This window comes from Ambystoma mexicanum, chromosome 4p (assembly GCF_040938575.1).
Source record: "Ambystoma mexicanum isolate Mex_15411 chromosome 4p, UKY_AmexF1_1, whole genome shotgun sequence".
Taxonomy (NCBI): domain Eukaryota; kingdom Metazoa; phylum Chordata; class Amphibia; order Caudata; family Ambystomatidae; genus Ambystoma; species Ambystoma mexicanum.
This window is the reverse complement of record NC_090927.1, coordinates 904,814,239-904,831,795: the sequence shown is the minus strand read 5'-3', so window position 1 is coordinate 904,831,795 and position 17,557 is coordinate 904,814,239. Positions and strand designations below refer to the sequence as shown.

Sequence of the window (17,557 nt, the reverse complement as noted above, 5' to 3'; positions counted from 1 at the left end):
CATTTTCTCCACCAGGAGGAAGGGCGACTCTGGGCGCCGGAAGCATCCCCTGGACCGGGTCATCCCCTTTCGCCTTCGAGATAGCGTCCGCCACCAGCTCGATCGTCGGGGAGGACTCCCCCGCCTCCCCCCCGGACCTTCAGGGGTAGGCTGGAGCAATGACTTCAGATGGAGGCAGAGTGAAGATGAGCGTGTCCTGCTCATTGTGGGACCCGCTTGCGTGGCGACCCAGACGGAAACAAACTCGCTGTGCTTGGCCTGGTCTTGGACCCCCACGGATGGGGCGCCCTCAAAGGACTTAGAAGCCCACTCCTCGGACCGGCCTATCCTGGCTGAGGCATGCCCCTGCCGGCCACATAGGGTAGAGGCCTTTGTGTTGAGCCATACCACCAACCTACTGTGACGATCCTCGACGGTGCCCTTGAAGAAACCAATCCAAATTTCACAATCTGCTTCCTTGTGGTCCAGATGGAGACAGAGGCATTGGGAGTGCTTATCCTCCACAAACACCTTACTCAACATGCAGCTGGAGCAGCTTGAAGAGGGAACCTCTGTCCTCCTTTTCCTTTGACCTGGCGTACGGTGTAGGCCTGATGGTCTTCTGTAATCTTTGATGACACTCGACGATTCTTGCCCCTGAGGGGCGTTGAAAGATGCCGACAAACGGATCCCTGCTTGCCGGTCAAAGGAGCGAAAGAGCACACAGGCTCCATTTGACAAAAATAGGAACTTAACGAAAAAAGAAAATAAATGTAGAAAAGCTCTCGGACCAAAACACGAGGACTCCCAACAGTTGAACATGCGGTAAAAATCTGAAGATGGCTACCAGAGGAGGTGCTTAGGGAGAGGGCAGTCAAGGGCTGGGGCCAGTATGACCAGTAGCTCAGTGATTGGTTTGTAGGAGAAAGACAGTTTATAAGTGAAAGTGAAACGGTTTTTACTTTTACTGAGGATTCCCGGCGTGATGGGGAATATTCATGAGCATGTGAATCCATGCCAGACCCCATGCTGGAGTACTTCTTCCATTCCAGTAGCAGGAAATAAGGCCAAACTCTAGGGCTGCAGGAGTCAGGCTGTGAGGATCACCGACGCTGGGTCGTTTTGCAGTATTGTTCCATTTTCTCTGAAAAGAAGTTCGGAAGGGGAGGCAGCCGAATGGACCGAGCAGGTCCGATGTCATGCCTGACAGACCCAGATGGGTTTCATTTGCCTCTGCGCAATCACCTGTCAAGAGATGTAGGGTTATGCAGTCCGCCCGGTACTTTGCTAACAGAATGGCTGTGAGACCTTTCTACTCTCAGTACAGAATTACTGGGAGATTTCCATGGAAACGTTGCTAGATAGGCACATGGCTTGGATTGGGTCACATGGTTGGCTGTGTGGTTTTTCTACTTAAGCCCTGTGGTGCCCTTATCCGGTGCTTCCGATTAGCATTTTGTTTTTTGGCTTGTAGCGCCAACGCTCGTTCCAGCTAGCAAATAGTTCTGTTCCTTAGCCGTTCCATTCGGCATTCTGCTTTATTGTAAAGACTGGAGGGGGGTCTGTACTTCTGTGCCTTTCCTCTACCATATAGAGAGCAGAGGACCCCAGCCAATATTCTCTATTGTTGGTAGCAATGGACTAGCTATCAAGGCCTAGCTTCTCAGGAGGTGATGCAGGCTGGTTCTTAGGTACAGTGAAGTCCCCAAGCCCCCACAAAGGAATGTCCACACACTGTATTAGTTAAAACACAGTCTTTATATAATTAAGGGTCAAGGTTATATACACAATCACAATAACTCACTTTGTGCTCAGTAAATCTACAATGGCAAATATATACAGTTCTAAGTGGTACCACAATTATTATCAGATTTCATTAAAGTGCATCAACTGTACTCTGGTCAAATGTCACACAAATCAATTAATAAAGGTAACCAACAATAGACATAGGAGGGAAAGCAGTTGGTTAGAACAATTGGCAGAATACTGGCCTCTACTGTTAGACACAGTTCTGTGTGGAGCTCCCCCCACCTGGGCAACTTGTAAAGTAAAGATATATCACAAGCCCAGTCCATATATTATTCTATACGTCTTATTTCCTTCTATAATGTTTCTACCACCCCAATGTACCTGGAATAGCAGAGTTCGATGAGTCGTCGACGGATCCTTCTTGAGCGGCTCCCTTTAAAGCAGGAGCCACAGATCGTCGAGATCCCTCCAAGAGAGAGAACTCGGCATCGAGGCGACAGCTTCAGTCCCAGCGGTGCTAGTCGACGATTCGAAGACGTCCTGCAAGGAAGAGGCGTGCAGGGCACCTCGATGTCGATAGTTCGGGACCGCAAAGAGATTATGAAGAACTGTGGCCCAGCAAGGGCCTCGAGTCGTCCGGCGTCTCTAAGGTCTTTGGGTGGTGGGAAACCCACCGGCGGTTGCTCCTCGGCCCGTCGACGGCCAGGCCTTCTCCGGCAGGATATGGTGGGCGGTGGTGTGGACGAGCACGTCCGTGAATCAAAAGTCTTAGGCAAAGGAGCGCTGTGGCTCCGGTCGTCGGTGGCACGGCATCAAGCAGTCCCCTCTTCTGGGCAACACGGCTTCGACGGACCTCCAGCGGTTATGCAAACCTGCAAACCCTGGTCGACGACAGTGGACGGAATGTCTGGTGCTCATCTTCGTTCTCCTCAGCGGTCCCCATCTCAGGTCAGCAGTCTGTCGAGGGTCTGACTTCCAGGGAGCCTCAGCGAAGGTTAGCAGTGCTCGATGGTCCCTCGGAGCACAGGAAGAGGGCGCCTAACCAGGTCCTCTCTTGTATCAGTCTCGACGGCTTTTGGATTTTGGAAAAGGGAGACAGCAGTCAACCTTCTTCAGGCTCGGCTTCGAGATTCAGCTTCAGTTTCAGTGTTAGTTTCAACTCCAGCTTCTGAACGAATTCTAGCAGGGAGAGGTCCCCAGATATACTAGTTGATCTCTCATTCATTCTGCTGGGTTACACTTGGGCAACCAATCAATCATAAGGGCATTCAGCAGTCATTCATCCAATCAGGCATACAGTGCATTTGGGTCATTCTCCTCCCTCTCAGACACTCGCAACAAGGAATGTTTATTGGGACAAGTACCCAGCCATTCAACACTACACACTGCATTCATACCAGTTTCGGGCAGGGCTGTCTCAGTCATTGTATTTCATACTAGAAACCAGACATCCACAACAAGAAGTGCATATTGGTCACACTCTCCATTCAACCTGGTCCCACCCACAGGGTGTACCCACAACACACAGTCACTGGGAAGGCTCCAGCCAGTCTGGCCTGGACTTCACAACACCACCATATATGGAACTTCCACCCAACAGCCAGTCAGGGGGAAAGGATTGAGCCAGGGCTTCCCAAGACTTTGGGAAAACAAGTTAACAGGGAATAGAAAGCAAGAGGCCACAGGGACCATCTTGCCTCCTATCAGGAATCAACTGACTCCAATGGCAGGGCCAGGGTATCCCAAAATGGAGGATACTTGGTGCACCTGTCAAATTCAGCATGGAGCTGCCACCAGCTCATACCCTGCTCTGTGGGCCACACACAGGTTCCCAAAGCATACACTAGGGGCACAGGGTTTTACCCCTACCCATGGGTGCCATAAGGGTATCCCATGGGTCTGTACATCAAACCAAAAACAGGAAGAGCTGCACTGCCAGAAGTCCCACACGGACTCCTGGGCAGAAAATACGTAACACAAATAAAAAAGGACTACAGGACAGGGAGGCCTGGTCCCTCCAATGCATTTCCACCATCACATTCATCCATACGGATTCTTTGTAACCATAAACCTCGCGGGGGTTGTCAACAGCCTTTCCTTGCTCCAAGGCCATGGCACTTGCTGGTGTTCTGCCAGCTTTCCTTCAGCCAGCCTCGAGCGAGAGTCTCTTCTCAATTTCCGCAGCTGCAGCCCACTTCGAATCCACACGGCTTTCTGCTCACTCAACGCTGCACGGTACTCGCAGCTCACTGCTGCTTCCAACGCTGCTCCATACTATGCGGCTTTCAGCATTCTCAACACCGCACGGAACCGCAGCTCACAGCTCCTAACATTGCTCAGAATCACGCGGCTCAGTCCATTAACGCTGAAGGGAAAAGTCAATTTGCAGCTCCCATGCCGCAGGGTGCCGGTGGCGTGTCTTCAAGCCTGTGGTGTCCACGGCTGAAGAAACCTGAATTCTGTTGCTTAGCGTTTAAGGGCAAGCTACTCCTAGTTGTTTACAGACTTTGGATACCAGCAGCTACAGGTGTTACTGACCGTTTCCTCTATTAATGGACTGCCTACATTGAACTGGTGAGAGACATGAGACTAATCATTACCGGTCTCGGTTTTGTTTTCTCCAGTGCACGGGACTTACAGACGCTCTGCTATTTTTGTGCACCAGCCCGACACTAGTGTGTCCCTCGTGCCGTACGGGTTTAGCTCCTTACTAACCTTGTTCCTTTCCCTCCTTTTCCTTGAAGAGATTGAGTCTATAATTTCCAGTCTTCCAAAAGCCTGCAATTCCGTCCTAAGGTAGGAACCAGTTTAACTGTTTCACAGCGTTGGGGGGGTTCCTTGGCTAAGTCTGTGCAATCCTTGTAACATAAATTCGATTTACAGTGTACCCAGCATAACATCCGAGTACCAGATCTACCGTGGACACAGAGCAATGGCGGGAAGGCATACATGGGGAGCCCATCCCACGGGAAAGAGCATGCATCCCCCAAGTTCCTCGGCTGAGGATACCTGCTGGCGAACCTCTGGCACTTGTTGGCCGCCATCGCGAAGACGTCGATTTGGGGGTGACCCCATATGCTGAAGAAAAAGGATACTTGCACATTCTGAAGTTCCACTTATGGCAGGACCGCAGTTCCCTACTGAGTCTGCAATTGTTTTCTTGGTGCATGCCAGATCAAGGGGGAAAAGAAACATGTCCTGAAACTAGACCCAGAGCCACAGTGACAAGGCTTCTGGAGAGAGAGCGGGGGACCGCGTCCCACCCAGTTTCCCAGTAGGGAAGACAGTGTGGAGGGCAGATGGACATTTCTAGAAGGTCCGGGTACCACGCTGTCCTGGGCCAATCCGGAGCAATGAGGATCATGTGGGATCCGAACCTCCGTAACCTCCTTAACACTTGAGGAATGACGGGGACTGGAGGAAAAGCGTACAGCAGTGGGAATGACCAATCCACGACAAATGAGTCTCCTCTCAGAGGAAATTCCCTTGAGCAGAATCTATCGCACTTCCGGTTGGCACTGGTGGCGAAGAGATCCACTTGTGGGGTCCCCCAAAGTGCGAAGATCTCCAGAAGGACTTCCTGAGCCAACTCCCAATCGTGAGAGATCGCGCTCTGCCTGTTCAGAGCGTCCGCCGCTGCATTGTCTTCTCCGGCCAGATGTACTGTAGAGAGCGAAATTCCCAGCTGCATTGCCCAGAACCAGAGTTGCATTGCCTCTCTGCACAGTGAGTACCCACCCCCTTTTATGTTGAGGTAATGCATGGCCACTGTGTTGTCCGTCATGATCAGGACACTCTTCCCCCGTACAGAAGGCAGAAAAGCCTTCAGGGCCAGCCTGATGGCCCTCAGCTCTAACAGGTTGCTGTGGAGTTTGGACTCAAACTGAGACCACCGACCTCTGGCGCTCAAGTTTTCGGCATGAGCTCCCCATCCTGCGAGGGAAGCGTCCATCACTACAGTCACCTCCAGTCACGGTTGCAAAACGGCTCCCCCTTCATCAGGTTCCCCTTGTTGGCCCACCACAGAAGATCCTGGGAGACCGAGATTGGAATCTGAATGGGATCCGACATCTTGCCCGAGAACTGCGACCACTGCATCTTGAGGACTATTCGGGAGAATTCTCATAAATGTGCTAATTCCCTTCACCTTAGAGACCCCCCAGCAAATGTGCTGGATGTTGAGGGCTTGATTTCTTTAACCTGGAAAGTGTGTAAGCCTTTTTTCCCACTCATGTATTTTGATGTGCGTTTTACATTTGTGTTCTTTGATTATGGAGTTTTAGATAACTCAATAGGCATCTTTTCATGTGTGTTTACACAGCACCTTGTGCAGTGACACAGGGATGTCTTTTTAGACTTCTCACAGGTTTAAATACCTTCTCTGGGATAAACTACTGTTTGCCAGAGAATGCAAGTGAAATTGACTTTACTAGTCTTCCGAAATTCGGAGACCCAGCACACGCTATCTTCCAATGGAGTGCTGGAGGGGTTACATAGTGTCCCCTGTGTCTAAATACTCATGTAGAAGTCAAATGCTACCCTTTCCTATTGAAAAGGCTGGTGGCAGTGGTTTTACAACAAACTACCATGATTTTTTACGACCGCGAACAGCGGTAGCTAAAACTCACGGGAGCCATGTTCTTCAAGATAGCGCCTTAAGCACCTTTGTTTAAACAGGTGCCGGGCTTCTTTTTTCGCAGTTTATTTTTTGGAAAGGTCCTTCTAGTGTTTGTCTCTGCGCGCCAAACCAGGTTTGGTCCCTTTATTGGTGTGCCTTTGGAGGGCTTCAGAACTGGAGACCGCCTCTGGCGTCTGAGTGTCTGGGGTGGGCAGGAAGTGCTTAGTCTCCTAGGAGACAGAAATGCACTCTGGCGTGATTGGCTGGCTGGCTGACTGGCCGGCAAGGACAGCCACCCTGCTGGGTGAGTGACATCTAGGCTGGTATGAAAGGGAGAAAACTGTTTAAAAGGCGAGTCTCCAGGACTGGAAGGCGGAGTCGACCACTGGAACGAAAGAACCGAAGACGAGCTGGAAGAGAATGGCTGCTGCCGGAAGACCGTTGGTTTTCCTGGTGAAGCCCTGCTGCAGGTCCGATTTGCCAAACTCCATTCGACAGAGAAGCTACTTCAAGGACGGCTTCTTCCTTTGAGTTGGTGGGACCAATCAACTCATAAAACACCTGGATACCATTCTCAAGGCTGGTTAGGATTAAGCAGGGAGAGGGACACCAGTTTGTGTTCTTGAACCTACAGCTACTTGAACTGAAGTGACTCCATTTTGTTTGCTTTCTTCAACAATCCCGTGCAATGCAGGAGTCCGACGTCCTCCCTCTTGTCCCCATGACTGAGGCTCAGGAACAGCGAGATCTGCAGGGACTGCCAGGAACCACAACTTCAGCAACATTTGTTTTCTTCATACACAGGTACTGTGCCAACCCGATTGAGAGAACGCCACTCTTGCGGTGAAAGTTTGTGAAGCTTTCCCACTTGCAGCCCTAATCAGCTTGTGACCCACCATAGGATTCTTTTTCGCCTAAACTACTAAGAACATTTGCAAAGATTTTACCGTTTGATACCAGAACTGCTCTTTCCTATCCAGAACACTAGCCCATTGACTTTGGCCTGGCCTATTGACTTGTATTGAACTCTTCTGGTGAACTGAAACTATTTGCGCTGCCTAGAAAGTATATGTGATCTATTCTACTTACTTTTGTCGTTTTTGCTCACTGATATGTAAATGAACTGCCATTTGGATCCTATTTCAGGGGAGCTCAACCTGTCTCAAAAGCTTACAGTTTTGTATTGAAGTGTATGGGTATACAATATTAAGTTTCCTACTGCTAGCGAAATGTTTTCTAACTGATTGTGTAATAAATTACTGAGTTTTTTTTTTACCAAGAAACCTCGAGTACAAGTCTCTACTTGAACCACTGCGAACGAAAGTCCTCTGTATAACTACTTGTACTGCTCACATTCACTCTTGAGATAAGCCTGGCTGCTCAGCTCGCTACCAAAAACTGTGTGGTAAAGACTTATACCAAAGGTTGGTTTGGTTAACACCTGTAGTCCTAATTGTGTGTAGTGGTCCCAGAGGGTACTGCATGCAATTCTGCCTAACAAGAACCCATTGCAAGAATCTCATCCTCAGCCTGGCCTCTGGCACCAGAAAAATGCAGGATGCCATTAGGCTGAGCAACCTTAAGAATTCAAATGCCGGGAGACTCTGGTTATGTTGAGACTTGTCCACCATCTGCACAATTTAATGAGCCCTCACCTTGGGAGGCGAGCACTTCCCCAAGGACGTGTCCAACACAGCCCCGATGTAAGGGAGCTGTTGGGCAGGTGTCAGATGCGACTTCTTGAAATTGAGTGAGAAGCCCAGCCTGTGGAGGAAGCCGCAGGTGAGACCGAGGTGATCCAATGCTTGCTCGGGAGAACGTGCACGGATCAGCCAGTCATCCAGGTAGGGGTAGACGTGAATCCCCCCCGCCCCAACCTGAGATACGCTTCCTCCACCACCATGTGCTTGGTGAAGACCATCGGGGCAGAGGTCAATCCGAATGGCAGGACCCGAAACTGAAAGTGCGAGTTGACAGGCATAAACCTCAGGTACTTTCTGTGGTTGGGATGAATTGGCACATGAAAGTAAGCATCCTATAGGTCAAGCAACTCCAACCAATCCTGAAGTTGAAGGGCCTGGAGGAATGGAGAAAGAGGGACCATCTTGAACTTGTCCTTCCTGAGAAGTTTGTTCAACCAACGCAAGTCCAGGCTGGGTCTCAATCCCCAGTCTTTCTTTGGAATCAAAAAATATGGGGAATATCATCCCTTGTTCCTCTCCGCTACAGGCACCAGTTCTATAGCGCCTTTCTCTAGCAGGGTCAAGATTTCCTGCACAAGGAGCGGATCTGGAAGCTTCAAAGAGATTACCCAGTAGATTGTCATGAGGCCGCTGTAGGAAGGGAAGGCAGTAGCCGTGGGTTATAGTATCCAGAACCCACACATCCGAAGTAATGGCTCCCCATTCTTGGAGATGCTGAGACAGTCTGCCCACAACCAGCGAACCATGGGACATGGCCTCATGACTGTTTTGGAGCAGCTGCGGAAGCGCCTGAAGACAAAGGCAGCTGCCTGAGAGGCTTTGGCACCTCTATTTCCCCGAACACTACGGGTACTTTTACGCGGACCAATTTCACTGGCGGCTCCTCTCGTTCTACCAAACGAGGAGTAGTAACGAAAATAACCTCCCCTCCACTGCTGTCCCCTAGGACGAAAAGGCAGAGGTTGACGCAAAGCTGCGCTTAAAGATTTGGCTGCAGATTTTGAGGTCTGCAACCTCTCAAGGCTCTCGTCAGCCTTGCTGCCAAACAAAGGCACGCCATCAAAGGGCATGCTCAGAAGACGTGCTTGTACATCCAGAGCAAAACCAGACTTCCGCAAACCACGCAAATCTGCGTATAACAGTGCTCGTAGCCATGGACCGGCAAACACGGTCGGCCGTGTCCAAACGCGACTGAAGGGATTCACAAATGGCATCCTTGCCATCTTGCAAGAGAGCCAGGAACCATCCCTTTCTTCCCCATCGGGAATATGCTCAGCCGCAAGAGAAACAGTTCCACAGAGTGTGGGAATATCTTGCCAAGGCACAAGTGGAGTTGGTGTATTTTAGCACCACACTCCCAGCAGAACACACCTTGCGTGCCCAACCGTCTAAGCGCTCGTCATCAACAACAGGAGGGATGGTAGGGTACGCTGCCTGCCTCGAGGTGGCCATGGCCACCTGAACCACCAAACTCTCGGGAGTGGGGTGAGATGAAAGGTAGCTGGGGTCGCTACCGGAAGGGCAGTATTTTTTAGTTAATGATTTGTTAACTGTTGGTAGCGGTTCCGGGTCCTGCCAAGCAGCCGCCACGCTTTTATGCAAGGTCAAATGAAATGGCAACACCGGGTCAGAGGACGGACCTTGATCCAAAATGTCAGTTGAGTCATCCTGAATAAAAGCTTCAGGAGGAATGGCCCAACCAGGGTATTCAGTTACTCTAACCATAAATCTCCTGTATGACGACTCAGCATGAGCCCCAGGCCTGCCAAATTCCACCTCCGGGGAAGTGTCCAGCCCACTAGCGTCATGAAGAGATTGTCTCAAGTCTTCCAATTGGCTATACTCTGAAAAGACAGGAGCCACATCAGGCTCAACAGCGTCAAGATCTAAATCTAACCTCTCCTCCTCCTCCTCATAGATGTCATCCAGAGGGAGGTAAAAGTCCTGTCTCGGGACAGCCGAGGTACTGGAGTCCAGAACGGGCCTTAGAGACTTGGAAGTAGCCTTCCTTGTAGGATCCACAGTACCAGGGATCTCCAACGGTAAATTTCAGGCAAAAGGCCCCAAAGGCATCGAGGGCACCGATGGCTTCGGCGTCTACGAGGGCTGATACAAAGGCAAAGCTTCAACATCCGGATCCGATGCCAACGGAGTCGACCCGGACCTCGATCCATTAACAGGTTTCTGCGGTCTCGCTGGGGACGAGGACCGAGACCTAGAAGCACGTCTCTTGCGACCATCCTGAGCCTTGTCCGAACGGGACCTCTAAGGTTCCCAATGAGGATCATGCCGAGGACCTGAGCCCGAAGGCGCACAAGCCACGGATCAAGACCATTCCTTGCCGGCTTCTTTAGAAGGCGCGGACGGAACTGTGCCCTGCGATTGGAAAATCGTTAACATCTGCTCCCTGAAGGCAGCCCATTCCTCCGGAGTCGAGGACTTTGCTGGACAAGCCACTTTCCTCGCGGCTCCATCCTCCAAGGACGACGGGGAAGGTGACCGGTGTCGGCGCTTCCTAGAACGCTGGAACAAGGACGACGAATGGCGGGAACCACTCCGGGACCGAGATCCCGGGGAATCCTTCCGACGCGGAGAGTCGCCCCTCAAGTCGTCGGTGGACATACCCTTGGACTTCGATCTATGGGATTTACTGGGTTTAGAACCCCTACCTGAAGCTTTCCCTTACGCTCCCGCAAGGCCTTAGCAGTCATCGACAGGCATTTGGAACAGTCGTCTGTGCCGTGACTCTCGCCCAAGCACCACAAACAAATGCGTTACGGGTCAGTAAGTGACATTTTCGACTTGCAGTCCCGGCAAGTCTTTAAGCCAGACTGCAGAGTCGGAGGGGTTGAAGAAGAAGATATTCACAAGGAATACACGAGGCACGCCGAGTCTCCGAAACAAACAATTTGTGGAAAAAACGGAACTGAGGCTACGGGCGCCGTGCGTCCTATTTATAACATCCGGTGACGTCGCCCTCGATGGAGGCCTTTGAGGGACATCGACCCGACGCCATCGACGGAGAACGCCCTCTGCCGAAAAAGTTTCCGAAGTGCACAGCTGTGGACATTACATGTCAATAATGCGGAATACGTTGGAGGACACAATCCATTCAAAATTTATTTTTTAAGTCACAAGCAAAGAGTTTAAGAAACCCCAAAAAGGGGCCAAGGTAACCACAAAATTGTAATCTGGTCCTACCACTACTCAAAGAAAGATTTGATTAACTTTGGTGCGTTTTTCACTGTATTCACGGCAGATAGGTTTGCTTACACCCCTCACGAAAAACAATTGAAACAACGTAAAATGACATGGGTATTGTTCTGGAACAAATGATAGGCTGGCTGTAAGTATGGACAGAGAAAGGGACTAAACTTTTAACATTTGTCAAATGTTGACATGTATGCGACTAATAAAATGAATCATCAGGCCAGTAGGGGTTGGAGCTATGATCTCTATTCTAGGAGTTTAATTTTTGCACCATAGAAGCCACACAAGAAAAGACATTGGGCCTCATTACGAGGTGGGCGGTAAGGGATTACCGGCAAGGGCACCAGTGCCGGTAATCCCTTACCGCCCTACTACGAGTTCCCTTTGCGGGTCCTCCCTTAACGCCTGGTTTTTCCAGGCGTTAAGGACAGGACCCGCAAAGGGACTCTGGAGCTAATAACGGTACCAACATTTGCGGTACCGTTATTAGCGCCTTCCCCATTCCCATTGAGCCCTATGGGGGCTCAAATGGAAATGAGGAAGGGCCCTGGTGAATGGGGAATTACTGGTTCTGCCAACCTTGGAATGGACCTGTAATTGCTCCAATCACCAGGGCAGAGTTGTTAGGCAGAATCCTGTGCAGTGCCCTTAGGGACCACTACACCTGATTAAGACAGTAGGTGGCAATACAAGTTTTACCTTTGGTACAAGCCTGTACTACTAAGTTACAGTGGTAGCAGTAGCTGAGCAGCCACGCTTATCTCAAGAGTATATGAGCAGTAGCAGAGATTACACAAAGGGACCACAATTACTTTGACTCAAGCAAACACTGACTCAAGGTTTCAGGTAAAAAATAAATAAGTACATTTATTTTTAAACCATCAGTTATGAACACAACACCTCTATTAAACTTTAAACAAAACCACACGTTAAATATACTACAACTAACCAATTCACTTTAAGTCTCAAGGGTAACTACCCTGTGTTTGAATGAACCGGTGTTATGAACAAAACACGATACCACGGATACGGTTGCGATCACTTTTTGACAGTTCGGTCTACTAAATAAACGCGTATCTGTGACATGAAATGCTACCGGGGCAAAAACACACTTAGCACCCGAGATACCCAGAGGGAGTTGGAGGCAAAAATCACAGGCAATATTTAGGTTAGACAGACAGTATCGAGAAACACTCAGAAACAGGATTCAAAAGTCAAAGGGTCGGAGCCAGGTTTAGGTGACTACGGAGACCTGTGCCGAATAGCACACCGTTAGACAGTTCACGATTCAGTGTAGCCAAAAAGTACTTGGATATTGTCAATGTTCGGAAGCAAAAGCTATAAGGAGGAGGGAAGACTAGGACGAGCCTTGAGGATGAAGAAAAGGGATTCACCCAGCTTCTTCAAGTAGAACACAGTACCTTATTCCAACGATGCAGCTTGTGCCCTGGCAGTTGTTCCTGTTGGTTTCCCGCAGACCCACGATTCCTGGAGCTTTGTTGTGAAGGAGGATGTCTGAAGGGGGTGTGCACCACACAGGGATGAAACCGGCAGCAGCGACAACGAAAAGGTGTGCTCCTTAAAAACAGGAGAGGCTCACTGCTGTAGTGGCTATCTGGACCACTACAGCAGTGTGCAGCGATTTTGACTACTGCGGAGATCCCTGGCTGAAGAAGATGAGCTGGTTATCCCCACCAGGCTCAAGGGAAGAAGACTCCGGACTGGATTTCCTCTTAGTCGTCGAAGGGAAGATAGCTCAGGACTGCAGCAGGGCTTCACCGGGACGGGGTAGTTGCAGCAGCCGTCGTTCTTTCTGCTTCTCTTCGGTTCCTTGTAGTTCCAGAGGCGACTGACTTCTAGCCCAAGAGACCTTTTATGCGCAAAACCCCCATTCACACATCCTGGCTGTCAATCACACAGCAGGGGGGTTGTCCAGCTGGGACAACCACCTCAGCCAATCATGGCAAAGTGCGACTTGGGTTTCCTAGAATACCCTGTGCAAGGGGTGACTACACCCCTTCCCCAAATTCAGTCTACCTAGACACCCAGGCGCCAAGAGGAGGGCTTCTCTGCAGAAACCCGCCAAAAGACGGTGAACAAAGAAGGCAAACCTAGTTTGCCGCGCAAAGTAAAACACAAGAAGGACTTTAACAAAAAGAAATGGCGAATAAACCCAACCGGAGCCAAACGAAAAAGGATTTGGTCATGCGGGTTTAAGTTTGAGGCTAACACAATAACCTACAATATTACCACGGTTATATAAGGTAACCACGGCAGAAATTTAGGGTAGATACCACTGCCACCAGCCATGTCTGAATGTTAAAAGAGCTCTAGAAGGTACAGATAAAAAGAGTTAAGAGTTAACCCTTCCAGCAATCCAAGTAGGATGGTGTGTACTGGATCTGTGGTTAAATTTGACTAAGTAAAGTTAATGGTAACTTTACCCTTTTCTGGGGGACAGTAGTCACCTCAGAAATGGAGTCAGTTGGAAGTCTGAACGACATCCCTGTCACTGCACTGAAGGTGCTGTGCGACACTCACAAAGAAGGGGGCTACTGAAGTGGTGTACTCAATCTTAAAAACTGGTAAAAGACATATAGCAAAAATAGGTGTAAGAGTGGGGGGAAAAGCTCACACTCTCACCAAGTGGAAAGAAAACTCCAGAGATCCAGCAAAGCTGCTGAGGGACTCACTAGGTAAGGTAAATTAGTCATAGAATGAGAATTCTCCCTAACAACGAGGATGGTGCTACAGACACACCCCTCCTTCATGCCAAAGGTGCCATTGGTCTTTCATCTAAACAAGCCCTTGGTGTTACCGGTATTCTTCCCGACACCTTTGTCGCCGGCTGAAAGGACTTTGCACTCGCTGGATGTGGCTAGAGAAAGTCGATTTGGTTAAGCGGGTTTATGTTCGAGGCTAATATAATAGCCAAGAACAGTACCAAGTTTATCTAATATAATCGCGGTAGAAAAGTTAGGGTAGATACCACTGCCACCAGCCAAGTCTAATTGTTAAAAGAGCGAAACAATGCTCAGGGAGGTACAGACAGAAAAGGGGTACAGATTAGCCCTTTCCAGTACTCCATGTAAGATGGGGTGTACTGGGTCTGTGGTAAAAATGACTATGTAAAGTAAATGGCAACTTTACCTTTCTCTGGGGGACAGTAGTCAGCCCCAGCGAAATGGAGTCAGAGGGAAGTCTAAAAGACAACCCTGGGTTACTACACTGAAGGTGCTTTGTAACCCATACAACAGGGGCACTTGGAGTGGTGTGCTCCAGTGCCCAAGATCACACAATGAGTACAACACATAGGCCAAAACACATGTAAGAGTGGAAAAAGGATGTACACTCTTACCAGGTGGAAAACAAACTCCAGAAGTCCAGCAAAGCTGCTGGGGGACTCACTAGGTGAGGGAAATTAGCCCTAGAAGGAGAAGTCTCCGTAACAGGAGTTGGTAGGGATTTGGAGGCAGCCATGGAGCTAATAGCTCCATGGCTGCCTCCAACCTCGTAATGAGGCCCATTGTATCTTGGTGGGGGGAAAAAAAAAAAAAAAAAAAGCACACAGGATTGAAAGACACGGTCACCAAGAATTTCTCTGTAAGACATGCTTGTGCTCAATGAACTTAAAAATATTTTTTAATGGACTTAAACAAGAGGGTTGTGGATGCAATGACACGATGGAAAGACTTACAATGCAGACGTCTGATCTATGCCTATTTATTGGTATTTATTTTCTTTGTTTCGCACAACATGCCCATGGGCCTCATCTCTACATAAGTGCAGAATACCCACATCTTGAGCTTAGTAAACAGCCACTTCCACAAGCTTGATAAGAAATGCTAACAAACCACTGTTGACAGCCTTGTGTCAAGTCACACAGTGCCATGGTAATTCAAGCTCGATCATTACATACATAGACAAGAATCCTCTAGAGAAAAGCTGCTGGAGGCTACTTAGGAAGAAGTGGCAGATCTTGCATGAGAGTACTGGTAATTAGGTCAAACAAAGGTACTCGTATAGGCGGTTTTACTGTAGGAAACATTTGTCTGTAAAACACTGGTTAACCGATCATAAATCAACTTGCCTGAATTCTGCCATAGAGGAAACAGTAAAGTTACTCCACAAGACAGAGCTTGTGTCTTGAAGCTGCTGTGTTCTTTCAAGCCATTCTCCCAAGGTCACTTGAGATGACAACAGACCTGGGAGAACACTCACATCCCACTTGACTGCTTTGCTGCTGCTTGTGAAAACCTCATGAAAGCACTTTGACAAGATAGCAGTGCTAAATATACCAGGGCCCTAGAACAGAAACAGAAAGGGCAGTTGAAATTAATAAATCGAAACGAACATTAACCAGAAGTTGCACAAACGCATCATTAAAAGAATTGGACATTGATAATATCAAGCTATTAACAACGCCCATATTAAGTGCCCTAGAAGGTAGTACAGGTTACAATTAAGAAATTCTAGTAAGGTCAAGGAGGTGGCAAACTTCACCATAGCAAAGGCTACAGTCCTGAAATTTTGGGCACATAGATGTTGTAGGGCAGTGCAGCATGTAGATTTGAACACAAAACAGAAAATGGCAACTGGGTTATACTAGATGAATGGCAAGGTACTGAATACAATGCGGGCACGGTAATAGGAATGTGGGATGTACACCGGTAACTATAACCAGCAGAACACGTCAAGACTATTCTTATGTAATGCAATGAACACGTGGACATACCACTGAGCTTTAACATGTTTTGTACTATACACTTTCTTAGGGTGGATTCATGCACAGAGGCAGAGTAGTGCAATGGTGCTGTTAATAGTAAGAACAAATTATGGTAATGTTCTTTCTGATGGCTATTCCCCCATTAGATTTTTCATCTCTGACATATATTATTCAGGAATCAGATGATCACAAAAGTATTTTTCATCAGCAAGGGGCACCATGAAATGTCTTGAGTCCTTGGATGCGCCCCATCCTAGGTGCTGTATATGGTTTAAATTACTAACCTGTAACTATGGGTCTCAAGCATGGGTTTGGCATGGAATCACATGCTCATGAATTCTCCGGGTCATCAGGCTGGGAATCCTCCGTAAAAGATAAACAGTTTCACTTTAGCTTTAAAACTGTATTTCTTCTCTAAACCAACCCCTGTCCTCGGGGTCATACTGCCCCCATCCAATGACAGTCTTCTCCCTAAACTCCACCCCTCGTGGCCATCTTGAGATTTGGTTAGCACGTAAAGAGGCAGTATGAACCAAGAAGAGCCACACATGGGAAGGAGGGAGGGTTCGCATGTGAATTCATGCCACAGAACAAGAGTTACAGTTAAGTAAGGAACAAGATACTTACCTGTAACTGTTCTCCAGCATGGGTTTGGTATGGATTCATATGCTCATGAATATTTAACGTCATCAGGATGGGAATCCTCAGTAAAAGGAAAGTTTCACTTTCACTTATAAACTGTATTTCCCCTATAACCAGCATGCCTCTAAATTTAAAGGGAAAGAAGGTTTTTTTAAGGTTTTGTCTCCCGTCCCTTGGACGGGAGGGACACCCATGCAGTGTGGAGGAAAGGGGACTAAGAGTATGTTATAATTTCTCCAGCATGGGTCTGGCATGGATTCACATGCAAACCCTCCCTCCTGCCCCTCTTCCCCCTCTTCTTGAACATACTGCCACTTTACGTGCTACCAAATCTGAAGATGGCTGTCAGAAGAGGGGCTCAGGGAGAAGGCAGTCATTGGCTGGGGGCAGTATGACCCAGAGCTCAGTGTGGGGTGCGGCCCAGGGAGCATGCACTGCCCTGACTCCGCCCTCCGGCGCCACAATCAGTCCCTATTGACACGTCGACTATAGATTTAACATTGCCTAATGATACCAGTATTATTAGGGGGGAGGTTGGTGGGACGTATGGAGGAAAGGGGACAGTCAATACGGTGAGTGACTTATAATTACTCTTATGTCCCGTCCCCTTTACTCCATACTGGTGGGCGATTACTAATGAATGTAGTCCCAGGGTGGAGAGGAGACCCTCCTTAAGCAACTAGGTTCCTGAGAACCGCCTGTCCGAATGCTGTGTCATATCTAGAACCGTTATTCAAACAGTAATGGTTGTAGAAAGTTGAGGGAGTGTCCCAAGTGGCCGCCCTGCTTATGACTTGCCAAGGGACATGGTGCTGTAATGCGATAGCTGTTGCCTTGGCCCTGACTGCGTGGGCGTGCATGTTGGCCTGAAGCGGCTTGTGCTGGCCCTTGTTCGCCTGTTTGATGGAAGAGATCATCCAGCATGATATG

At 48.8% G+C, this 17,557-nt stretch overlaps 1 protein-coding gene across 3 annotated transcripts in view; it reads right to left on the bottom strand.

Annotated features, from left to right (window-relative positions):
• Nucleotides 1-17,557, bottom strand: part of MDN1 (midasin AAA ATPase 1) — a 2,688,524-nt gene that overhangs the window by 948,443 nt on the left and 1,722,524 nt on the right. For all 3 annotated transcript variants that reach the window (XM_069606482.1, XM_069606484.1, XM_069606483.1), the window contains exon 60: nt 15,350-15,564. In XM_069606482.1, the coding sequence (XP_069462583.1) occupies nt 15,350-15,564 (215 nt within the window). The remainder of the gene's footprint in view (nt 1-15,349; nt 15,565-17,557) is intronic.